The sequence below is a fragment of the Lepisosteus platostomus genome, chromosome 1, assembly GCF_059453375.1.
Source record: "Lepisosteus platostomus isolate fLepPlt1 chromosome 1, fLepPlt1.hap1, whole genome shotgun sequence".
In the NCBI taxonomy this organism is placed as follows: Eukaryota; Metazoa; Chordata; class Actinopteri; order Semionotiformes; family Lepisosteidae; genus Lepisosteus; species Lepisosteus platostomus.
This window is the reverse complement of record NC_142611.1, coordinates 75742491-75769568: the sequence shown is the minus strand read 5'-3', so window position 1 is coordinate 75769568 and position 27078 is coordinate 75742491. Positions and strand designations below refer to the sequence as shown.

General features: G+C 36.8%; 1 protein-coding gene across 3 annotated transcripts in view; it reads left to right on the top strand.

Annotated features, from left to right (window-relative positions):
• The window catches only part of ctnna2 (catenin (cadherin-associated protein), alpha 2), a 562621-nt gene that overhangs the window by 133442 nt on the left and 402101 nt on the right, over window positions 1-27078 (top strand). For 2 of the 3 annotated variants that reach the window (XM_088637605.1, XM_088637621.1), the window contains exons 4-6: window positions 8222-8388; window positions 12558-12677; window positions 13826-14092. In XM_088637605.1, coding sequence (XP_088493731.1) covers window positions 8222-8388; window positions 12558-12677; window positions 13826-14092 — 554 coding nt within the window. The remainder of the gene's footprint in view (window positions 1-8221; window positions 8389-12557; window positions 12678-13825; window positions 14093-27078) is intronic. The other variant, XM_088637613.1, reaches the window with a different exon arrangement.

Genomic DNA, 27078 nt, shown 5'->3' with positions numbered 1-27078 from the left:
AACAGTGAAACACAAACCAAAGAACAGAAGTGACCTGTTTAAGTGCCTTACAACCAAGAACAGGAGTCACTTCTTTGTATTGTGTGAGTATTGTGTGTGTATGAAACAGAGCTGGCTTGCTACAGTATGCTGTTGAAGGTGATTCCCTTCAGAAAGTTCTATCAGAAAGTGGCCTGATGTCATCCTTGGATCAATGAGCCTACTCTAGTTTCCAGCCCTCTTTAAGTCCCAAAATTGTAGATTCATCTTAGGTGATTGTCAGATGCTAACTTTAAAACACCTTGGTCCCTCCATATACAATATGTAGGATTATGGATAAAATAATTATTACATTTTACTTTTTTTAGATTTTAAAACTTGTGATATTTAAAATCCAGTGCTTTATTCTGTCCCAATGATTTCTCAATATCGCTCCCAAATCATATTGAAATCTCTGTTGTACTTTATCTCTCCTTGGAATATCAGCTTGTCTCTCACTTCCTCCTGATTTATTTCTGTCCTTTCCTGTGCTGAAGATATTTAATAATGCTTATCTTTGGCTGATATACAGCAGTGCAGCACTGCATTTGAATCGAAATATACCCAAGGGGAAAAAGAGGAATGCAGAGCATTACATTACCAATACCTTCATCAAACGTACTTGCAATCTCAGTAAAATGCAGGTGGTATGTTTTTAAAAATCCTCGTAGAAATAACTTCCTGTAACTCTAGTTTCTGTTCAACAATAATATGTATTATTACTTATTAGTAGTGAGGCTACTGTCATTCATGGCATGTGAATGAAAATCAGTGGGCACCCATAAGAGTTTCATCTTGCTGAGATTCTGTTCACATGGAGTTTTGCCAAACCAATTATTAATAGTTTAAAGCCTATACTTTATACATCTAAATGAACAGATATTGTTTGTTATGTGAAAGACAGACCTTTAGAAAACTTTCAACTATTTTATGTTGAACTGCAGCAAAATCAATCAACGGCACAAGGAATACATTGTAATTGCTTACTCTTGTGTGAATAGTTTTACAGATTTGCTCTACATTACAGGAGTTACAACAGGATGCGTTGAAGAACAGTCGACTTTTTTAGATTTGTTTTTTTCTAATTATGCTTTCTCTCTTTAAAGAAAGACGGCCTTCCAATTTTCAGCTTTTAGCTGATCGTTGCAGTTCACATACCATCAGAGATTGTTGGACTTTTAATAGCAGTCTAGATGTTTTCCTAAATGTCTGTTTTTTTTATCAGATTCGTTAGATGATTAAATCAATTCAAGCTTTATTGTCTCTTGGGGGAAATTTGTTTTAATGCCCATTCCAATACAGCAAAAAGACACAAGACATTGCCAACAAGAAGACAGGACAGCAGAGTACTGCACAGGGGATGAAAGACGGAAGTAAGAATTCACAGGGAAGCAGTGTGCCAAACACTCTGTACTGATCTTAACCTTCGTTACAATCCTCGGTGTGAAGAGGATATTTAGTTTGATTTGATTTGCCGCAATAATTTTGCTGCCCATCTTCACAATTGTCCCAACCTGTTACTACTACCAATTCTTGTACTGATGCAACAAGTGAGACAATACAGTATGTTAAAATACTTTCAATAAATGATTTGTAGAATAATGTTATAATAGTTCTACCTACCTTAAAATAGCTGAGTTTCCTAAGAAAACTGTGTACTTTTTTTTTTAATGGTGCACAATGTTAATCCTGTCTCACTATTTTGTTTATGACCAGCCCCAAGTACTTGCAATTAACAACCTCTACAGTATCCGACAATAAATTACAGAAGGTTGGATGGGAGTTGCTTTGTTTTCTAAATTTCAATTTGTTTTTTAAAACATTTAACATCAAAGAGAGCTCACCACACTATTTAGCAGAATTATTTATAATAACCCATTTTACTAAGTTTTCATTTAATTTGAAGTTCTTTGAGATTTTCTGTGCTAGCAAGAGTGATTATATTGTATTGAAAGCAGAGGAAAAATCAACACATAACATTCTTACAAATGTCTTTGCTTGGTCGAGATGCTGATCGACCATGTTTAAGAAGTATTATAACATCTTCTCCCCTCCTTTCTCTGTATGCCAGCTGTAGAGGGTCAATAAGGTTCTGCTGTCTCCAGAATTTTCACTGGCAGAGATGTGAGACCAACTGGCCTGTACCTGTTAATCTCACATGGCCTGCCATTTTTTCGAGTGGGAATAATAATAGATTTCTTCCAGAGAGAGGCAATGGCTTATACTGTACATTTAAGGAAATCTGAAAAAGATGACGAAAAACATCATATACTGTATCTGATCTGCTCAAGACTGCAGAACGTTGACAGCCACACAGATTATCTGAACCTGCATTCTTTCTTACATTAATCGATTTATAGTACATTTTGACGAACGTAATATATAAATGTTAAAGGTATGGAAACTGAAGATAAACTGAAAGTTGTGTATATGTTACAGTTAACGTGATACAAACATATATACAGTAATTTCATCAATAAATTCCCAACCATAATTATTTACCCAGAGTAGAATGATGCGATTATCTTTTCACTGGGGGTGTCATTGATAAGGACCTGCCAGGCCTGTAGATCACCCCTTCTGTGTAGCTGTGTTACTAGTAGGAAATCAATAAAAAGGTCTCATTCAACCATTTTTTAAAGATAGGGTATCAGCTTCAACAACATTGCTGGGCAGTTTGCTCCTAGGCTTCCACGACCCTTGAGCTAAAATGTACCTCCTCAGTTTTAAATGCTTTCCAACACATGTCCTCTGGTTTGTGATTCACTTCTGATTCATTTCAGTAGTTTTGGTCTGATTCAAGGGCATTTTCCAGTGTGGCCAGTCTAGGGCTCGGAGTCCCTGAAATGCCTGGAGTACCTGTTTCTTTAGGTTTTCTCTCCGTCTGAGCTCTTCATTAGGCATACTTAACCCCTGTTTAGCCAGTTTATTGATTCTTGACTGTTTCTTGGCATGCCAGTTTTAGTTTCAGAAATACACACCTTAATGCGTATCATTTCTAATGAATGTACCACAGAGAACTCTTTTTACTAAGACAATTATTTAGGAAGGTCATCTTATTATTTTTACAGTGCACTTAAAGCCTCAAGGGTTTCTGAGCACTGTATCAGACATCTTCAAATATTAACACCAACCACCCCCTTTCCTTTTTTCGTGTTCTGGAGCTTAGTTTTCAGTAATGAAGAATATGAACATGTCTATTGCCTGGAGAGGGGATGTGATTATTTCTCCCTCAACAGTGTGTAGAGATTACTGCAGGCTTTTAACAGAGTCTCCGCAGGATCTTGTCAAGAAGGTTTAGACTAATATGGAAACCCTGTCTGTCACCTTAGCAAGCCAGAAGGTTGTTAACTTCAGCTATAGCCCTTCTTGGAACTGTGCTTCATTATTCAGTGCAAATTAATGTGAACGCATGCACTGCTAATTGGTTTTGTTGGCTCTTCTCTTCAAGTTCATTTCTGCCAGTCAGAGAAGGCGTACAGAGGAATGTGATGAAACATTCAGTTTGCTGTAAGGGGCTTTTCACCAAAGGTTTTGTGGAATAGTCCATCCAACCCTTTGTGAGCAAAATTGTAAAAGCACTTTAGAATGTGCTGAGCCGAGATACTGTATCAGGTTCCATATAAAACTGTTTATGGCACACTGGAATCTGTTAATTTAGGATTGTGCATCACATTGCAATTTGAAATGTATGGGAATGAGCCTAAATTTCATTTCTCTAAATCTCCAATTAACATATCCATCCTCATAAATAGTTAGCATTCCTACTGTAGTTCAGTCATAATATATGCAACATTAAAAGTTTGATTATCTAATGAAGTGTGAATACTGAAGGCTCCAATACTCACTTTCAGCTTTTTTCCGACTAGACAGAGGTGCTTCAGTGTGAGCAGCTGACTTAATGAAGTTTGTGCATAGGCTGCTGAGCAGACATGGTTCTCTCGTTTCCCAGCAACTTCACACCTGCTGAACGACAGTCCTTAGCTCCTCCAATTTGTAAATCAATGAAAATCGAGACGAAAAAAGAAATGCTATGGTTTTCCACATATATTCAAAATCATTTTGAGAAAATACTGTAGCTATAAGACTGGTAGAACAGGCACTATAGTTCTTGAAATCACAGTAATGACACCCAATTTCACCAAATTGTACTACTGTACGTTAATAATGAAGAGTAATGTGGTACAATATATCATTGACTGAGTTTTTTCTAAAATGCTATAGCTCTGCTATTGAAAGTGATAAGATCAGGAATCCAGTCTCCTGACTTTAGACCTGGTCTCTAATTGCACAATGTCTTATTAAGAAAAACAGCAGTGGTTAAGAGTGGTACAAGGCTTAGTCATTAACTACAGTTTGCTCCTGACGTTCATTTTGTATGAATAATACACAATTCATTTAGTGTCTGTGTAATATGTCAGGAACAGATGTTTTACTTAAAAAGGATTAAATGAGAATTGAGTCAGAAGCTGTGTTCTGTGTCAGATCGTAATTACTTGCAATTCAGTAACTGGCAAAATACTGTATAAAGATTTAGTAGACTTTTATTTTGTCTTATGATATAAACATTCGCTTAACGATTTTGAAGGATATGAATTTGTAAGAGCCTCAAATGTCTTAGCAACAGATGGGTAGATGCAACTACCAGTACTTCCTTGCAAGATCATCAGTTGCTCTTTATAATTTATGTCTAGAGACCTCAAGCATTGATGCCCACACCTATTATCACTGCGTTGAGCAGTTAATGCAAATCCTTCCTTTTCTTTTAGAAAGCTTACTTTTGGTGGATAACCAATTGTATTTTATCTCAGCATTATTTTTAAATCCAAATCACCACCACCTTTTTATAATAAATAATAATAATACACTTTATTTTATATAGCACCTTTAAAGGTGGCTTCTCAAAGCGCTTTACAGAATGACAACAACAATAAATACAATGAATAAAAATGGAAAAAAAATTAAAAGATAAAACACAATTACAATATGCAGACGAGACCGTGGATGGGGGTACTAAGTATAGTAGGAGCAGAGGGGTAAAGAATGGAACCAGTTAAGTAAATGTTCTTCTAAATAAGAAGGTTTTGAGTCTGGATTTGAAGGAGTTTAGAGAAGGTGACTCTCTAAAATCCTTGGGGAGAGAGTTCCAGAGCTTGGGAGCATAACAGGAGAAGGCCCTGTCACCCATACAGTGTAGACAGGCTTGGGGGACAGTCAGGAGACCAGAATTAGAAGAGCGAAGGTTGCGAGGTGGGGAGTAGGGCGATAATAGTTCAGACAGGCACTGAGGTGCCAAGCCATGCAGAGCCTTATAGGTGAGCATGAGAATTTTAAAATCCACACAGAATTTGACAGGAAGCCAGTCACTTTATTGGCCATATATAATATCTTGTGTTAGGAATTTGTCTTTTTTGCATACCCTAACTTGCTCTCCATTAAACACACACAGACAGGGAGAGAAGCTTGGGGTCAGAGCACTGGGTCAGCCATTTATACAGTACCCCTGGAATAGTTGGGGTTAAGGGCCTTGCTCAAGGGCCCAATGGAGTAGGACTCGTCTTCTGGCCACAGGATAAGAACCGGCAACCTTCCAGCCACGGGTGCAGAGTCAGCCACAGAGCCACCACTCCACCCATGCCCTGTATCACAAAAATGATATTATAGTCTTAGAAAGAGTTCTAAAGAGCAATAAGTCTCTAAAGATTGTCATATGTGGATAGGTTAAAAGAGCTAAATATCTTCAGTCTAGAACAAAGGAGAGTGAGAAGCTATGATCCATATACATAGTAAGAGGTATAGACATGGTCAAACTAGGGGACTATTTAACACTCAGTAATGAAACAAGTACAGTATAAAGAAGATGATAATTTTACAAGTAGTGAGAAAGCATGAGAAAACAGAATAATCCAAATAAAAAGAGACATCTGAGAGAATTGATGCTGCTGCTTCAAGTAATTACAAGCAAGATTCCACCAGGGGGCGGAATTCTCTTCTTGTGAACACCAAGCACAGAGTAAGGCATTTTCCCATTAGTTTTCTAACCACTTTATTTATTTTGAGCTCCAGATTATATTAACACCTGCTATCACACAGTATTCACAGGTTTAAAAGAGTCCTCAAAGTGTTACATACTCATCATACGTACTGTATAGTGCGCGTATATTTCGGAGGGCAAATAATTATTGTAAAGCTCAGATTGGTACTGTATCAGGTGAACTCAGTGGGGAACTGGAATAAATAACCATATTGTCTGAAATACTTGCCCAAAGCACTGAAACGGAATGCAGACTGGTGAAAAGTAATATCTGTGGTAATGACCAGATATACTGTACAGTGCAATATACTGTATAACAGAGGAGGCAAGAAGACAATATTGTTGCAGTTGCTGCAACTGTTGGAAACTTCTTTTAATTTATGTCAGAGAAAACGTTAATCCCAGTTTTAGTTTATACATTTTTAAACTCAAAAGATACACATGAAAAGACAGTCACAGTCTACCAGTCTGTGCAGTTTAACTTGGTTTACATACTTTGGTACTCAGAACTATGACTTGTGATTTTTTTCACTCTACATTTACACTGTCTCCTGGATTTGTCTCATACTGTGCCTATGAAGTGAAAAGTAATTTGATTTTGCCTCAGATATACAGTACATGTACATAACTAATGCTTGTGGATTTTTTTCCTTCACCTCATTATTTGCAATCTGTGGGGTTTTTGGGGAGTTTTCCTGTTAGTAATGTACTTAATGAAGAAATCCCCACACTTCAGGCAGTAGAATGAACATGTCATTCTGTTTACCACACAGGGGTGGCTTATTGCAGCCAAGGCATTGTGATTTGCAAGTTATCCACTATTACTTTGGGTAATTAAACTACAATACCATTTACATTCTAATAATTTAGAGAACCTTAATAGCTTAAACATTGACTCTCAAGCTTCATTAAAATATCGTTCTCCATCATATTCAAATGGCGGAATAGATGACATTTTCTTTGAAAAAGCAATTCTTGGTGCACCCTTGAGTAAATTGAGCATTCATTCTTCAGAAGCTTAGGAAACAATATGTGTGTTCCATTTGTTACAAGATTAATGCTAGTATGACAAAATTAAATTATTGCAATAAATGTTTCATACTCATTAACGATGTTTCAAAATGTTATAATGTATTATTCAAATGGTCCCTGCTGTTCTAGTGCATAACTGTCTGAATTCACATCCTACAAGTCAATGCCAATGCAGCAGGAAGTTTGGAACAATGAAATGCAGTGAACCCCCTTGTGAAGTGTTTGCTTTTTCCCTGGAAAATAAAAGCCAATCTCCCCTCAAAAAAAGGAAAGGAAAGACTCACAAGTTTTACAGATCTCCCTTCTGATGGAAGGGAACAGGTAATGAGTGGTTAAGTCAATACAATAAGAATAATCCTGCATTGTAAGAATACCTTTAAGCTTTAAAAATTCAGCCTTTGCTTTGCCTCTGATCCCCTGGCAGCCAGCTAGCTGCTGACCAGAGCAATTTGTTTTGGAGCCACAGCCGCTAACCTCCTCTCACTCCAATCTTATTACTCTCATGACCCGAGTCAGATCTAGGCCAACACCAATCAGGAACAGTAATTCCGAATGCAACACAATTCTGTTATGCATCCCAGTTCCTCATGGGAACTTTCTCATGCAGATTATTTGTGTTTGTTTCTAATTCACTCTATAGTATTCTGTTATCCCCCACCAAACCCATGACACACACGCATTTGCTTTTACTCTGCGTTGGGACTTCACATTAACTCCTATCCTGTTTTTTATTTATTGTTCTTTGCTAGAAGGAGCTGAAAGCTGGCCAGAAACAAATAGCCCCAGCGAAACGAAGATGCCATTTGCTTTACGAAAAAAAAAGTGATTTCCATCCTCACATTGTCTGTCAGGAGGTGTTGTCTCTGTAGAGATATTTTCTCGAATTCCTTATTCAGGTTGAAATTACTGTTAATTCAGAAATCAGCTTTTGGTGGAACTTACTGTACTTGGACTTGAAAATTGATGCATCTTCCTCTCCAGCCAAATTTTCTGTAGTTCCCTTGCCAATCAGCGACCATCAAATACCCAAGGCATCCAATGGCATCCAATGGCTTCTCCTGAATGAGATCAGACTAGGCTTCAGCAATAGTTTACCTTCTCTTTCCTAACCCCCAAACATTTTGCCTTGCTTTGCAGGTGAGACCATGAGGGTGGCGTCCTCCGAGTTTGCTGATGACCCGTGCTCCTCTGTGAAGCGTGGCACCATGGTCCGAGCTGCCCGAGCCTTGCTGTCTGCTGTAACTCGTCTTCTGATCCTGGCTGACATGGCTGATGTCATGAGGCTGCTGGCTCACCTCAAAATTGTACGTTTTTTTGGGGGGGGATCAATCAATTGTCTTTCATAGCAGGTTCCGTGCACAACTTAAGCCAAAGGATAGGGTACATTGTTTTTGTAAAAAAAAAATAAAGAGGGGTAAAAGAGTTGGCTTTAAAAATAGTGGCTTTAAAAATGAATTCTGTTTAACAGCAAATACAGTATGTTAAAAAAGAGGACAGTAGTATTGAATGTTTCAAAATGTGTCAAAAATAACCACAACAAGTGACCATGTTAAAGATTTTGTTGCAGATGTTTACGAAGAAAGCGGAATACACTACAACTAGCAGCTAAATAAATATGTTTAAATTCGTACATAAATATAATTTTAATGACGTTCAGATACTATGAACATTCCTTTAGTTACTATACATGATTGAGTATTAATATTCTATATAAGTGGATTCAATTAAGATATTTTCACTAACATCTAACACAGGACAAGAGTCAGGTTAATTTTCATTGCCCTTGTATCAGATATATAGAGAAAGTTATCCTCTAAAATGTGCATTACAGACAGGTTCAGAAATATTTTGGGCCTTCTGTGAATTTTCTGTAAAAAAGATATCCCTCAACACAGTCCAGTGCAAGGTGTGCTGTTTCTGTCTCATTTTTTGTTCTTACACTGATGTGTTCTTTGCATGTTCTTTACTATTTGATCTGCAAAAACTCATGTGTGTCTGAATATCGCATTCTTCACTTCCCTGTGTTTCTCTTTTGTGTCTGTCATTTGGGTTATTCAGCTGGTAACCATTTTCTGTTGTGTGGTCTGTGACAAGGTGGAGTTTTCTCACTAGCTTTCAGCTCCCCTAATGCTGGTGCCCAGTTTTTCATTTAAAAGAGGAGCTGCCCTCTGGTGGCACCTGGTGTTATAGTTTTAAGCTAGAAGTAATGCACAACAAGTCATCTCAAATAAATACATTGCACCGCACTTTAAACCGCTGATTTTTTACTTATCATTCAGCCTTTGGTGATTTTTATATCATTACTTTCTAACAGTTCACAACATAATGTAGCCAATAAAATGCAGATCACCATTGACTGATTAATTAAAAATAAAATGTGATTTAATGTTTTAGAAACATTGTACAAGCATCAGCATCAAGCTCTATTTTTCTGTTCTGTTCTCTGCAGAGATAAAAAAAGAAAACTATAATCTGTATCATAAAAAGACTTTTAGGTCTTGCACTGTTAGTTTTTTTTTTATTAAGACACTGAAGGTTCTTTCTAGCATGCTAATCTGTGCTTAAAGCGATTAAAGTTGTGTTTTCTTAAAGCCTGGATATCTGGATGTGATAGCATTAGACCCAATGATGTGTAAAGCAACATATTTAACATTTAAATCTAGCCATGCATTTCAACCCTAGTAAAGATTTATTGAGGTGAATGTTTGTCAGATGGTATGACAATTTTTTTCTGTTTCACTCTTGGATATTTTAATATGAATTTTTTACATTATTACTTGCTTTAGTGTTAATACCACGGAAGCAAGTTGAACCCTCTCCCTTCAGGCACTTATGATAAATCTTAAATTTATAACTTTGCATTTTAAAAATCTCTGTATATTTGTAATCAAAGGAAACAACCCGAGGTTAGTTTCTCATGCACTGGTAATTGGATATGTGGGGCTGTTTACTGGTACTTTGATTTTCTCATAGCTAGCCCCATTAACTGTAGAGGGAATACATTGATGCAGTGCGGCTTTAGGAAGACGATTTTCTTTTTCTGAGGGAGATGAGAAAAAAAAATCACAAGGGCAACACATTGAAATATGCGAAATCTATAGTGTGCACAGTTAGCATTCACAAAAACCTTAGAAAGACATCACTGGTCTGTGGCTGTTCTCACTTGCACAGATAAAAAATTTTCTTCAATACCAACCTCATGAAGAGCTTACAGTACTTCTTTTTTTATAGACCTTTGCAGGTGCAAAAAATAACCTGTTTTCATAGTGGTAAAATTACTTGTTTTGGTATTGAAGACACTCCAAAAAATCCTAAGGCAAAAGAAATGAAATCTCAGATAAGTTTTCAGTTTAAACAGTAAACTGTAAAATTGAAAACATTACAAATTTAGCATAAGATATTGTATCACCAGCTATATAAATATATTATATTTGGAAGCGTAAATTAATGTTGTTATTCATTTCTTATGTTACACGATTCCATTTTAATATTCCCTATTATGTGGATTTTAAACAATACAAATATTCATAGAAAAGTATATAAACTTAATATAGTCAAAACAAGCATGTCAACATGTTTCCAAAATAATCACAGTAAATGACTTCAAGACTTTGATGCATAAAATGTTTATGAAGAAGGTGGAATATTGTGTATTTTTTTTATTTTTAGCTACCACTACCAGCCATATACAGTATGTACAATATATTATATTCCTAAATTAATATTGCTTATGACGTTCAGAGACGTTATGCTTCTGTTATTTTTATGCTTAGCGGCTACAACAGAGTGCCTTGAGTTTGGGCTTCTCACACCATGCAACCCCCCCAAAACCTCACATGTGCATCAGCCCGGTGCGTGCTCATGTGGGGTTACAGCTGCTAGACTGAGCGGGACATCAAGAACAGGACTGAGTTGTCATCAGGGATCATTTCCAACAAGAGCTCTTCCAAGGTTCCACCTTCTTCTTCAAACCTCTTGTGTGCTGACCACTTGTTTCAGTACAGGACCTTAATCTTCAATGCCCATGGCGATTACCAAAGTTTAAAAACTTGACCAACACTTAAATTTACCTGTAGTGAATCCCAACACACTGCCACCAGGTGTGGTAGATCTTTGCCTTTGGTGGGATGTGGTAGATCCCTCTATACGATAGCGTGGCAAGGGGTCTCCACATACAGTACACCGTGACTATATCTCCCTGGATAGAAGTGGCAATGAGCTCTCTCGGTCCATTCCAGTTGGCCAGGTACGCTCATTACCCATCTTCTTATTTACCGGTGTCCCGACCCAGAAAACAACCGAGGCTGCTACCAGTTTTATCCCGTTTTATGCTCCCTCTGGTTAGTGATATTTAACCAAAACCATTATCTCTTGAATCGTCTTTCTTCTTTTTAAATGCTCACTGTCTTCTTAAACTGTGAGGGTCTTGTGAAAAAGACCGCCCTCACTTTCCTAGTAACTTTTTATAAGTGACCAGGTTCAGCCAATGTAGTGGTTTCCTTGTGAGAATCCTAGGACTGTAAAATGACCTCGCCCCTGGGAATTCACCCGTTTTCCATCCCCGCTTTGCTACATAGCATCATATACAGACCTTCACAAATATAAGCTAAATTATTGGAAGAAGACTTCTTGGCTTAATTGATACACTTCTAATACAAAGTGATACAAAGCAACAAAAATAAACGTGGTCTCTATCAGGTTCTAACTAAAATGTGTTCTTTCTTTAAACACCAGGATAGCAGAGCAGTTAGCAGCATCAAATTGCAAATAAAATAGTAAAGCTGCCATAAATGGTGGCTACGTAACTCTCAAACTCCTGTATTACTAGTATTCCCAGCTGCTGGGTTACAGTACAGTCTTGTACTGTATACAGCAAACCCCATGTGAAAATGAAAATGTTCCAGTTCAATTGATTAAACAGTTGTCCATCCCAGGTGAATTATTTTTCAATTGAACCAAGTCTTGTGTCTCTGAAACTAGTTTGGCGTCCCCTAGTGGTATCTGCAACACATCACATAAGGAACATTTAACCAATTTATCAGCTTACTTTTTATACCAATGAGCTTTCTATAATTGTGGTCAAATTTAATTAATGTTGTTTCATCACTTATTTTATAGTGACCTATGGTCTCCAAAACAACATATGTACAGTATATTATATATACAGTATGTATAGTCTCTGATTTCTATATCTTAATAAGAGTTAAATCCAACTTTTATTATTTGTTGTGAATTAATTTAAGTTATCTAACACTAAGAGCAAAGGGCTGTTCAAACCGTCTACTACTCAGGGTAATGTCAGATTGAATGAGATGTGAATTATGAATGAGATATTTCATTTATTATGAGATCCCTGAACAAGGGAATGGTTTTTAGTTCTATAAATATCTGGGCAAGTGTTTTAGTCGAGAATTAAAACACGGGAATATGTAGTAGGGATGAGATCTGACAATGTTGTGTTTTAATTGGACAGGTGGAAGAAGCTCTTGAGGCTGTGAAAAATGCCACCAACGAGCAGGACCTGGCCAACCGCTTCAAGGAGTTTGGAAAGGAAATGGTCAAACTTAATTACGTAGCAGCCAGAAGGCAGCAGGTGAGAAAGATCTGTAACTCTGTGTGTCACAGGTGGAAACAAAAATGCATAAAGTATGACTATCGCAGTCTATTAATTTAGGAAATTCTTAAACATGACGTGGCAAATAGAAGTGTAGTGAAATTGCACAGTAAGTAGTATGATACTGTGTTGTGTTTAGTTGTGCTAAGGATCAGATATGTACAATTATGTTTTATTTAATAATACATTGTAGAAGTACATTCACAATTGACTCCAGGTTTAATTGGAAAAATAAATAGCAAATAGAAAGTGGATAGCATTCCTGTCTCTCAGCTCTGGGGCCCTGGGTTTAATTCTGGACCGGAATGGAATTGGTGTTTTCTCCTTGTGTTTGTGTGGGTTTCCTCCCACAGTCCAAAAATATACAGGTAGGTTAATTGGTTACTAGTAAAATAAGCCCAAGGAGTGCATGTGTGCGTGTGTGTGTGTGTACTTGTGTTGGTACAGTACATGTGTGCCCTGCTGATGGACTGGCACCCTGTCCAGGGTATAACCTGCCTTGTACCCGTTGTTTGCCTGATTGGCCTTGGCTGCCACAAGACCCTGTATTGGAAGAAGCTGTTAGAAAATGGATGGATAGAGTAGGTGATAGAAAATAGAAGTCACCTTTTTAATGTACTGTACATATTACATTGCATTTATAATAGATTTATAAATTACCTCTTATATCTTTGTCTTTTAACTGTCCTGTACAATTAATTCAACTCTCCAAAAAGATTAAAAGTGCTTTATTGGAAGACTGTAGGATTTGTGAGTCAGTCATCCAAATACTGTCATGATAGCTTTATGTATGCAGCATTAATCTGAAAAGCACTGTGACTCCACTTAATTACCTTCTCCCTCTGAAACACGATCACTTGAATTGCCTGCTAAAGCCAATTCTTTTATTTGATCTGCAATAAATGTCACGTATTTACATATTTATTTTATTATTTGATAAATAATGGGCTTATTAAAAAAAATCTGTTATTTAAGATCATTTCTTTATTTAATCCATAAAATAGTCAGCGGCTCTATCTACAGTACATAGTCATGATTTGTTTATTTTTTCTTTTACTTCACCCAAGCACTTAACAGACCTCTTGGTTTCTAGGAATAATCGTTTTCCCCCACTCCCTCCCCTCCAGGAGTTGAAGGATCCCCACTGCAGGGATGAGATGGCAGCAGCTCGAGGTGCCCTTAAGAAAAATGCAACCATGCTGTACACAGCATCACAGGCCTTCCTGCGCCACCCTGACGTCGCCGCCACCCGGGCAAACCGAGACTACGTTTTCAAGCAGGTGCAGGAGGCCATCGCCGGCATCTCCAGCGCCGCCCAAGCCACCTCCCCCACGGACGAAAAGCATGGGCACACTGGCATCGGAGAGCTGGCGGCCGCTCTGAACGAGTTTGACGTGAGTGCTAATGGCCCGTTTGCTCCCTTCCGCTCCTCGCTGGTGCCCTCACTTGCGCTGTCTGTTACAGTTTGGCACTTTGAAGTGCCAGGGCCGGCAGGGCCAGGGTGATTCTGCTCTCACTAGCGTACTTCAAAGTGGAGAAGAAAATACCAGGGAGAGAGGGAGGCAGGGCAATTAAAAAAACAAAAACAGGAGCCCGGAAGCTGATCATTCACCTTCATCACCCTCAGCAAAAAGTTGCTAATTGGAGAAATGGTCTCACACTTTCAGCGGTTTGCATCTTTTAAGTGGGAGAGCATACTTTTTCTGAAATGCAAAGAAAAAAAGCTGCTTGAACCAAGCTTATTTTCCCTAAAACTGCGTGGATTATCCAGCTGACATTTCGAAACCCAGCCAAGTGAATTATCTTTTATAAAACGCTATAGTATGACATTAGATGCGTACATTGTTATATACGATAAATTGGCTCCTGGCTCTGAACACTTTAGACCTGCTGGGATGGCTGCTGTTTTCCCCAAAGTGCAGTTAACTAATAAAAATAGACACAGAAGCTGCTGCCTCTAAAATATTAAAATAAAAATCTTTTGTCATTGAATACCCTGAAGATTGATGCCACAGTCCTGCTGGGGATTGCCTGTTTCATCTAGAGATCAATGGATCCTATAGACAGCAATAAACCCCCACCTTCTAAAGCACCGTATCATGCTGTGACATCTGAGAGCTCTCTGCAGATGTAATGTGCTGACTGACTATATGATACTCATGAGGTATCGGGAGTGAGAGAGAGAGAGACAGGATGGAAAAGTGGAAGTAACAAAGGATGTGTTGAGATTCTGGGGGTGAGGTTGGTGATAATGGCTGCCATGAGTCAAGAAAACTGAAGGTACTTTACATCTGGGTATTTAGCGTACTGTATATTGCATTATATCTCAGGGGAACAGTTTGACAGATTCATGACAATTCATATAGTCCCAGACCTTACATGGAGCTACGGTGAATGTGGAAATAAAGCCGATCATTTAAAGGCTTAATCACATCGTATAGCAGCAATAACCATGTTTCAATTGACACCTACTGTACGTGGGTGAATGACAGCGTTTTCAATATTATCACTATTGACTATTGTGACAGGGAAATGAAACCCACTAAAAAAAAAAAGAATTTGCACTAACTGATGGAGGAAGAGGACTATAATGTTGGCTGGCCTTTTACTTGTTAAAAATATGTTTTATTATATATCAGTAATATTTAATAATGAGGAGAGGGAGCTCCTTTGAAGTGAAGCGAGCCAGCAAAATATTACAGAAGCCACAGTTGCTTACAGTTCACTATTCAAATATATTTTTTTTAACTCTGTATGTGCAGTTCGCAAATTGCAGCACAGAAGCCCTCCCTTAAAAAAGTTGGAACAATATGTATTTACAGAGATGGTGGTTATACCAAATTGGTACCTTGAACTGGACTTTGTGGTTATTTTTAAAGAAAAATTGAAAATAAACATAAACTTGAATATATACGTCAAATTATGGATTGAGAAGTTTTACAAATATGTATTCTATACATGTATTGTTACTAAGTTGATGGTTCAAAGAAACCATGCACACATTTTCAATAGTTTATTTAATGCAGCATCAGTTAAGATACATAGGAAAATGGTGACATCTAGTGGTCAAGGTAGATACTGTAGTTTGTTATTTTTTCAGATTACTGTAGCTCTTACAGAACACTGGAAAATTTAATATTTACCTTTTTGTTAATAATATAGCACTACACTAAAGGTTTGTTTAAGGATATTTGGGTTTCTTAAAAAGTTTTCATTTAACATTTCTTTGGGTTTTATATCTAGTGTGTTTTGCAACAGTGAATCGTGTTTTCGTGTTTTTTCTTTTACTAAACCAATTCAACAACATTATAAACATATTAGCTGTGATAAATTGCACTTCATACTACAATATTACATTTTCTTTGATATGCACTGTGTTTTGCAAAAATATTCCCTTTTGTAATTTGTAATTTTTCTGAATTACAAATGATGTGTACGATTTTTTTGTATTGTTTCAAATGATTCCATAATAAATATACCTGTCTCTGTAAGGCCCCTCAATCAGATAGAGAATTTTGTGCAAGATTCAACCATGAAGGCTAAGGAACTTTCAAAAGAACCCAGGGATGCAGTTGTATAAAGGCATAGACCAAGAAAAGGGTTTACAAACTTTTCCAAAACACTGAATATCCCTCTGAGCACTGTGAAGTCAAGCATTAAGAGATGGAAGGTGTATAATGCACTGCTTAGATCAGGGTGTCCCTCCAAACTGGGCTGTGGAGCAAGGAATCTGGTTAAGGATGCCACCCTACAGTATGAGCAACAGCCGCTTTAAGAAAGCTGCAGAGAATTGTGGCTGAAATGGAAGAAAATGTCTATGAACCATAGCTGGTCTGTGTGGTTTTTAAATGGAAGCCATTTAGATAATACAGTACTGCAAACCTGTGGGACAAAATGTTTTGTGGTTTAGTGCAAAAACTGCAGTGCATCACCCATTCAGCCCCATTCCTACTGTCAAGATTGGTGGTGACACCATTACTGACACTCAGCACTGGGAAGCTCGTCATGATTGAGATGAAAATGGATGCAGCAAAGTGCAGTCAAACCTGTGAGGGAAACCTGCTTCAGTTTGGTAAAGATCGAAAACTGGGACACAATGTTTCAGTAAGACAATGGCCAAAAGCAGAAGACGAAAGCTGCACTGGAATTGGCTTAAAAAGAAGAAAGTGAATGTCCTCAAGTCAAAGGCCCAGTCAAAGTCCTAACCTGAATTTAATAGAACATCTGTGGCAAGACTTGAAAATTGTCCAAAAAGTCTGACCCAAAAGGACTTGCGGCTGTAGCTTTTTTTAAACTTTTTTAATATCCATAAAAGTGTTTCATTTGAGCATTCATACTTTGATTAAAATGTTCAGTGCATACGTCGTTTTGTAATTCAACAAAAGGGATTTTGTTGGGATATTTTTGCAAAGCACTGTATTTGCATGTTTTATGAACATGTATTTACTGTACTAAAGAAAATGAATAGAAAGCTGTACAAAGAACAGCATCCAGACTGATGTGATTTATCCTGTCAAATGTAAATTAGGTTTGTCTCTTATCCACTTTTAGCAAATCTAATAAACATATTTAGGCTTTTGGTACAATCTCACTTAAGAAATCACTGTGCATGTATTTATTATTTTCTTTTTTTTAATAGAATCAGGCCAGTTTGCATTTCAAAAACATTAGAGAGCGCTGATAACTACTGTACATGTGTGCCTGTGGTGCTTATCATCTGGTTCATTGCCTGTTTCATCATTGTACCAGCATGGAAGTTATCAGATATTAGCCTCAGTATCATCTAACCTAGTTGTGTGTAAGTATAATAATAGTCATACCATTTTCAAGGCTGTTTGATTTCAGTATGTAAGAAACTGATTAAACAAGGAAACCCTCTTCTCCCAAGCCATTTGTATTGATAGTGCAAGTCTATTGATAAAGCCTTCTGATTATCAAACTGTCTAAAGAAAGACTCCTTATTTCTTTTTCTTGAGGGCTGCAGTCCGGCAAGTTTTCTAGGATTGCTCAAATCATTACCTGAGTTAGAACCACAGATATTTTTAAACAGGTTACTTGAGGCAAACAATCACTTTTGTTATTAAAAATTTGTTAGGAATGGAAACCAGAAGGACTCCTGATATAATGAGAATAAAGCTGAGAGCTTACTACCATTAGAACTGTGAGTATTCTGTAAACCACTTCATTTATTAACTAAAACTAGAATACAAGAGGAATGACAGTTATGAAAGAAAATCAAATGTATTTCTAGCAGCAAAGTGATTGAAGTAATCGAATAGCTTTAACATGTCACACAAGAGTTGTGTTACGCCAAATCTTAAACTTCGCAAAAATGTAGAATTGGCTTAGAAACAGTCAGGAGTTTTAATTTAGTGTTTTGTGGAAAAAAAAGCTTCAGTTAGGATTAGTAAATATCAGCCATCTAGCTGCTAAGATCTTGGACTTTTTGGTCAGGAGTCACTGGTTTTGGCTTTGTTTGTGGAGAGAAAGGAGGATTTTTTGAAGCCTGTTAACTTGTTTTGTTATAGTGGGTATTTAAATGCAAGCCATTTAGCTTAGTGCAAATCTTTGAAGCTGCCAGGTCTTTGAATAGATATTCAGCAAAGGGAGTTATTTAATAGTTATTTAATTGGAATGCTTTTCTTCATTCCTAATTTAGTTACAAATTAGTTCAGAAAGATGCTGGAAGTAAATTTAAAACTGAGCACAGGACCTCCCTTTTGAATTTCATAAAGCAGTTATTTTTCTCATGTGGCTTTGAAACTCTGTCTGCTTATTAGAGCCCATAGCTTGTAACAACATTAACGTGTTTAGATTCAGAAAAATAAGTTATGCCTTTTTTCCACATTTCTCAGAGCCTGGACTCAAGTGGAAGTTTGCTGCTGTACTGTATGTGGTGTGGGAATATCTGACTTCCTCCTTTATGTCCAATATTTGACCTCAGTGCCCTAGCATGGTGTAGGAGACCGCTGGGAGGTGTTGGAGTATCAGAAGACAGAAGTTTCTACTCTGAGCATTCAAGCTCATTCACTCTGTGAACAGGGCCCCAGGGTTAAAGAAAATGAGCACAGTCTTTGATGATAGTGCCTGTCTGAGTCACCTGCGGATTCACACAGAGGATTTGTGGATCTTCTTCCTTCCTTTTCAGTCTGTTTCTGTTGTGATTGGTTTCTTCACTCTGTTCCTTATTGGTGCTGCACTTTAACCCTTTTGATGTGTTGTAATGTGGATTATTATTAGTTATTATTCTATTAGTTAGGATTATTATTAACTATTAGTTACTATTCAGTTTATTGCACACTGTATATTGTTCCTATGATTGTAATGAATCAATGAAAAAGATATGTGGATTATTATAAGTTATTATCCTTTTAGTTAGGATTATTATTAGCTATTAGTTATTATTCAATTTACTGCACACGGTATACTGTTGCTATGATTGTAGTGAACCAATGAAAAAGATACCATCAATTTATCAATTGACAAATGGTAGACAGATGGAAAACATTACTTTAGCATCCAGTATACTATAGATAAATATACTTCTAATAAAACATTGATATTATATATTGTTATATATTGTTTAATTGTATAATTTGTACATAAAAGTAATTTATTCAGGGCTGTACATTTCTAGTCAGTTACAGTATAGTTTTCAGCTAAATGTGCTAATTAAAGTCAAGGATGGTCCAGAGCAACACAGTAAAGAGTTTCAAAATGATTGTTAATTGGCTGAAAAGCGATGCAGCCAGTTCAAAAGTGTGGAGAGGTTCTCATTTCTTGGCTCACATTAAAAACCTTACACTTTCATACTCCAATGGTTAAAAGCACTCTTCTGCACATAGAGCTCAAGTGACAGAACCCTTAAATGCATGGCAACCAGCCCTCCTCTTCACTCTCATAAAGTGAATAATGATTGGTCCAGCCTAGTTTAAGACCTTTTAGTAGCTCTGCATGTGTGTAGTAAATGTTCGTTGACAGCTTACTGGAACTGAACTACAAAAGGGTTGGAGGAGAGGGTTGCTTTTTTTGGAAGGAAAGGACTCCTGTTTAGAAGTTTGGGTTTGGTTAATTTAGTGTGTTATAAACACATTTGGGATTTTTTTTCTCATTTCATTTGCAGTTCTTTTTGTACTTATCTGTTGGTTCCCTAATTACTGTAAGTGCACTTTTTTTTTAAATCAAAGCTGATGTTTTTCATAGATTTTGGATTTTGACCTTACCGAGAAAATGTGAATATCTGATAATGGACAGGCATTTTTGCCTATATCAATCTATCTGTGATCTTTCTTGTACTAATATTAACTTCAATTTATTGCTTGACACATTGTGTCCTAGACAGAACACATGTTAAAAGCGTTATCATAAAACTGCAAATTCAGATTCAATCTATTTCATGTGTCTGAGTACTGTATCACAGACTGGTTAGTACAGTCTAATATCATAAGCACTAGGTAATGGTTTTGTTTGGCCATGTGCTTGCTGAAAATGTGCAAGATATTTTTATTATTTATGTTGGAATTTTCTGGGGACTTAATTTTTAACTAAGATCTATGTGTGTGTCTCCTGTCTTAAGAATATGCATGTTTATATACTGTATATATTCACTAGTTAACTTAATCATTAGTATTAAAGTTTTAGGAGGACAAAAATGCTGGCATCATTTTTAGTTTCATGTGCATCACTGATTCACAGTTATCATCCTGACTTTCACAGTCATAAATACCTAGCACTGGCTGGGAAGTTAATGATCGAGGTGTTATGAATGATATCAGGTGCTATTTTTCACATTGCAGTTGTCATTAAAGTGTTTTCCGTTTTTATGAGACTCAGCAGAGCAAAGAAGACTCAGCAGTATTTTTCCTGTGGAGTGTGAAAGTACTGCTGTCAGAATCTGTTTCCTTTACCATACAATACGAATGAGCAGACTGAAGGTGTAAATTTAGTCATTAACCAGTTCTTCATGAAATTTTTTAATGCATCCTAGAGATAGCTCAGTGCAAGTGTTGCATTAAAGTAGTGGCAGTTTTTCACCTTTAAATTCTTCTTTTTCTGACTTGATCAGGTGTAACTTTACACGACATAGACCACACATAAAACAGACACAACAGATACAGTAGTGCACTCCTTAAAGTAAAAGAAGTTATGACTTGTGTTACACAATATAGTCAAGTAAACAGTTTATAGCACCTTCTGATTTGGTATACAGTAGCTGTACTTGTATGAGACAATGTTTCTATTAATGTCTCTATATTTTTAAAGAGATGACATTTCAAGGATGAAGCATTCTGTTCAGGGATGCATAGCTGAAGAACAGACAGTATTATGCTTATCTCCAGTCTCCGTAGTCATTTGTTCTCTCCCGTAGCATACAAAAGCAGTCAGGTTAAAGACAGGGTTCACCCAACTGAAGAGTAAGAATCAATGGAAAGGCCAACACTGGTAAGATCATGTCTGAAAACTAAAATGAAACAGTTTAGCCCACACCTGGAATCTTGTCCGGCTCTGGCTGTGTAGTTGTTTTGTGTTCTTTTGTACATTTGCATATACAGCATGGAGGTTAAGTGGTTAGCGTTGCTGCCTCGTAGCGTTGGGGCTTTGGGTTCAATTCCAGACCCGGGAGTTTGTATGCTCTCCCTGTGTTAACTTTTGTTTCCATTGGATGGCTCTAGTTTCCTTCCACAGTCCAAAGACATACCGTACTGGTAGGTAAATAGGGTTCGGGAAATACTGGCTTTGGAGTGAGTTTGTGTGTGTTTTTCATGGACTGGCATCCCCTCCAGTCTATATCTGCATACATCTAGCAATGTGCATTCCAGGCTTGCGTGCTAAAGAAGACATAATCTGTACCCTAATAGCAATTGTGTTTTTTTATCAGGTCCCAGGCACCTTTACTACCCAAACTATTGGAATTTCTGGGACAATCTTTTTACGGTACTAGAATATGGACAAATCTCTGTGGTTAAACTAGTTGCTTGGAAAACAGAGCTTCATATTATTGAATTTCACCATTCCTCTTCAGAAATACAAGCCGTGTGTTCTATAAATTGTATCTGCCTGCACTTGGAATCAATATAAATGATTTCTCCAGCAATGATCAATCCTAAAGTTAATGTGGCTTGATAGCTGTGTTACTACTTTGTAGTCTGAGTTTATCGGACTTCAGAAATTAAGCGAGGCCGAGCCTGGTGAGTAGTCTAAATGTCCTCCAAACAACACGGACAATATGCTATAGAGGTTGCTTTCTTTCAGATAAGTTGTGACGACTTGCTCATTACATACTGTATACCATGGCATTTTACCTTAAAGTTTTGCAGAAAGTCTGAAATTTAAAAAAAACAAAGGTGATCATAAATTCAATTATTTGTTGACCATTTTGTTTTACAATTTTAAGATCAGGTAAAGTACATTATCCTTAGGGATAATAGGAATTTTAACCCCAACACTGTGACTAAATTAAACTCTGGGCTTGCTTAATCTGGTTCCATTAGGTTTTTCCCTGAAGTCAAATGGTGAAGTAAATTTTCACTTCTCCACCTAATTGATAAAGGGAGGCCAATGGCACATGATTGCTGCATGTTACTCAGATGCTCACTGCACTACATACTGTAGGTGGTTGAAATGGCTTCCTTTTCTGTGGTTCTGGGTTCTATGGGATAAAAAAAAAACTTTGTAGAAATGAAACCAATTGATAGATCTATTATCAGCACATGAATATATCAAGGTACTTTAAAAAGAAACAAAATGTTCTCCATTAACAGCCATTGTAGCAGGCAGATTTCAAGGAATTTTAAGATTTTGAAGATTTGTGACATACAGTACATAATTATGTGTAGTTGTTCTTTTCAACTAAAAGCAGACATTTTATCTTATTTCTATAGAAGCATAGAGGACGGACTTCACTCTAAGTAACTTTAAATGAAAAGGAACTGAGCAGATTATTGCTAAAGCACAGCACACTCATTTTTAAAAAAATATAGGAACAGACAATCCTTGATTAGCTGAAAAGACAGATTATAATGGCCTGATGTTTAATATCGCATGAAAAAAAGTACACTAAATAATTCTAGCTTTGCATCTGCAGTTTTTCTGGTAATATTTACTGTTCCTCCAGTAATTTCCTTTTTTAATCACTTGCTGATTGCAGCAAACTTGAAGCAAAATATCAGCGTTTTGATATTTGCTAACTGGCTAGGTCATTTTGTTTTCAAAGGAAATACTTTCATGTTAGTGGCTTTGTCTGTTATTACCAATGGGCATATCCACAAAGAGGCATTTGGAATCTTTTTCATTGCATTACTAATACTCTCTGCTGGCTGGGCAGTGTCATTTATAATAATAGAATATAAAATAAAATTACTGTAATGATGTTTGTCTACTGTTTTTTATCACAACTGGAGTTTTCTCAACTGAGGTAACTAAAAAACAAAATAAAACCACACATTATCTTATCCTAAAAAATATTTTAGGGCATACTGTATAATGCTATCACATAATTACAGCATACTGGATTATGAACCTTCTAGGCTAGGTCTAGTACTGTATGTCTTTTTTTCTTCTTCAGTTCAGTACATCTTTCGACATAACACAAAGAAGAAAGACCCTTGTTGCAGTACAAAGGTTGCTCTTTAAATGTCATGTCTTCCCAAAAGCTTTCTTCTCAATTGCTATTTTTTTTAAATTACATGTGACAAGGAAATATCAGAATTTACCTAAGACTTGTCCCAAAAGGGGTTTCTTGCCTTTTTACAGAGTTTAAATAATATGAAGCAGAGTACACTGAGCTTAATCCTGGCAATTGGAATCCTTTGCCTCTAGTAAGAGATTTAAAGATTATGAGCTGCTGAAGAGAATTTAGAACTGAGATTTGAAATCCAGGCTGTGAGTATGGATGTAATATTTTCATTGTAATCAGTGTTTAAGTTGGGCCATAGTTCTATGAATATTTAATGAGCATGGATATGGCATGGATATGGCATTATTTGTCAAGATTATGGGAACTGTTTAAGTGGATTTAGAAACTCCCATCAAGAAAAAAAAGTTAGGGATCAAAAAAACAGTCTAGAATATAAAGTACAACAGCAAAAATGGAAATAATTCTCATTACTTATCTTATATCCTAATACTATAACACATCTTGATAGTAAACTGTATTGAACTGTATTTATCATCCTCTAGTTCCTGAGCTCTTTTTGCAGAATCCTTGGGGCTGGCCGTCTGAGAAGGGGTGGCTTCAGAGGCAAAGTGGGAGTCACTTTTATTCCTGGAGGGCAAGGCTTGAGAACCAGGGTCAATTATTGATATTAGGGAGTGGGGGAAGTTTTCTGTTCCTTGAGGGGCAGGTTTTCCTTCTGTTCTGATGGCAAAAATCTAACTGCTGATCACAAAATAGTAATGGCACTTTATATGGCTATCTGTAATCACCCCAAAGGCCTTTATAATATATAAAAGCACATTATACAACACAGACCTGAAAAGCCAAGGAAACAAAGCAAATACAGACAACATTTCTTGGTTTATTGACAAATTTAGTTTGTCCTTCATTTGATTTTCTCCACTACATGAACCCTTAACCAAAAATGAGAATGGAAATTACAGCAGATATTACTCTACCTACAGTACTGTACATTGCATCGTCATTTTTAAGGACTTTTGCATATAAACCCTTGCTCCTTTCTTCCTTATTGACATTGTTGCAGAGAGCTTCCTACCTTCAATATCCTGCAGGCCTCTTGACATTAATCAAGATAAATTTCATCTCTAGGTGACAATAAATTTGACACCCTTAACACTTTAATTCCTTTTAATAGCCCAGGCCAGATACGATTATTTTAGACCCCTGTAGTTTGCTTCCTGGAGCTGCACCAATGACTTTGCATATTCCTTTTAAAAATATAATTCATTGAGTGTGAGTGACTGTTCTGTAATCCGCTTAATGTAAATTCGATTTTTTAAATTATTATACCAGGCTCTACAGGAGTTTGTGGGACTTGAGGAGGTATGTCTTCCTTTAAAAAAAATGTGTGTCGATGAACAACACCTCTATACAGTATACAGTATGTAGATCTATGACAAGAATGTTTTTTTGGTTCAAAACACACAATAGTACAACTAAGAGCCAGACATTAAAAAGCTTGTATTTCAAAAATATAATTGTTTGGTTAAGGAATTAAGGTCTCTGAACTTTGGCTTTAATGTGTAAAATTGTGGAGTGACTTTGGTATTTTTGTTTTATTAAGACGCTATTTTGGCAATACCAGCTTACAGGCGAGTACTATTTTGATGTATTGACAAGTGTCAGCTTGAACTGTATCCTTCATTTAAAAATGTAAAAAAAATAGTATTATGGAATGGTCTGCAGATGTTAAAAATCTAACTTGTATCTTGTATCTTGAAGTTTCAAATCTAACCTGTAGGGCATATATATTACTTATTATATAGTGTACTGCAGGTATTTAAACATTTACAGTAGTTTTTATTAGTATGACAGAACAGCTGTGTTATTGTGAACCAAAAAAAAATCGACTTCAGATAACATCTATGAATGCCAGATGCAAACGATTGAATGTATTTCATGTGTCAATTGTATATCACATATCAAAATGTTTGCAAATAGCGAGTTGCCGTCCTCAGCAAGCTTGATTGCAGAGAATGCAAATACATGTAGTGCAATAGCAATCTTGAGCCAGGTGGGGGCACTGTTAGATTACAGATGTCATCAGCTTTTCCCTCTACACTGTACTGTCAAACTACTCTATAGAAACAGAGCAGTTATTTTTATAGGCCACTTAAACTGTTCTTATAGCTTGCCCTGCAGACTGTAGGAGGTCTTTTTGTAAACATCCATTTTCTCTTGTGGCTGTTTAAATAAACAGTAAAGATAACAAATAAAACATCTTGTAAGACAGTGAAAATGTTTTAAATGGCAAGACGTATATATAATGAGTTGGAATTCAGGAAAGCAGCAAACTATGTGCCAGATTAATTCAGATCGATCTGTCAGTTGCTATCGAGAATTGTGTATTTACTTTACCTGCCTAGTGCCTAGTCGTTTGTCCTGAAACACAAAATATATCCGCTTTGTTTTTTGTCAGCTTCATTCAACAACAACAATGTAAAGCATTGTGGTTCCTTCCAAGCAGGACGGTGGCTCTAGCATGCAGTGCAGTACCTGGCAAAAGGCTCAGAAGTTAATACCGGAAGATTTGGGATTTAGGTGGACATGGCTGTTGAATAGTAGAAATGAGTTCAAACTAAGCCCTCTGTGGGCAGCAGGGCAGAAAGATGTCTGAAACAAGACAGACTTAGTCACTAGTGAGTGTCAGTTCTATTCTTAAATAAGTCATGGTGTTTGAGCAGCATTGTAGAGCAAAGCTGTTTATGTATGTGGAATGTTACTAAATCTTTTGATCATACTAGTTAGCATTTTTTGTTTTAAAGGATGAATAACAGAACAGATACAGTATGTGGTTGATATTGTTGAAGGTGATAGAGTTAAAGGTATGTGATAGGTGATAAAGTGATAAAGCACAGAAATATCTCCATATGTGGAATGTGTAATTTGAACAGTGGTGATACAGTATATCATGCATTTATATGTACATTTAAGTTTATCTATATATGCAAATACTATTCGCGCTGCTGGATAGTTAATTAGGCACATAATGGCATGGGTTACTGAGTTCCAGCAGTGATTTCCAAACCAGGCCCTAGGGGACCATGGTGTCTTCTGGTTTTGGTTCCAACTGAGATGGTGATCACTGGTGCTTTCATTGATCTTCGTGCGTGTTGGGCTTATGTTCATCAGTTCCTACATTTATTCCTTGATTTCAAAAATGCCCTTCTTAAAGTGTATCGTTCCCATAATCTCAGCACACAGAGCTAAAGGTAATCTTTCTTCAGCTTGTTTATTAAGAAGGAACAGGTAAAGGTTTATTCCAGCATTCTTTCAGCTGTTCCTTTGCATGCTGTCACAGCTACCTACTTGTGTATTAAGAGTTTGCTCCCTTATTTTGTTGAACCAATAAGTACAGTAATAGATTTGTGACGATCAGATGCAGGTGGAACTGCTAAAGTATCATACACCCACGATGAACTTTTTTTCCCCCTTCCAGAGAGATGCAGTTGGTTACATTTCAGCTGACATATCGGACAGGGAGGTTCTGACACTCAGAAATTGGTGCAGCGTGGATATCAATTGCTGTAAAAATCCTCTTCAACTTTTTAAGATATAATTTTATTATATAATATTTTTTAAAGATTTACAATTTAAATAAAAAAGCCTCCTAAATGAACCTGAAATCAGTTGCATCCTGCATTTATGAACTCCGAACAAAAACCACATGGCACATGAGCCCCTCACACCCAGGGTTGTGTACCA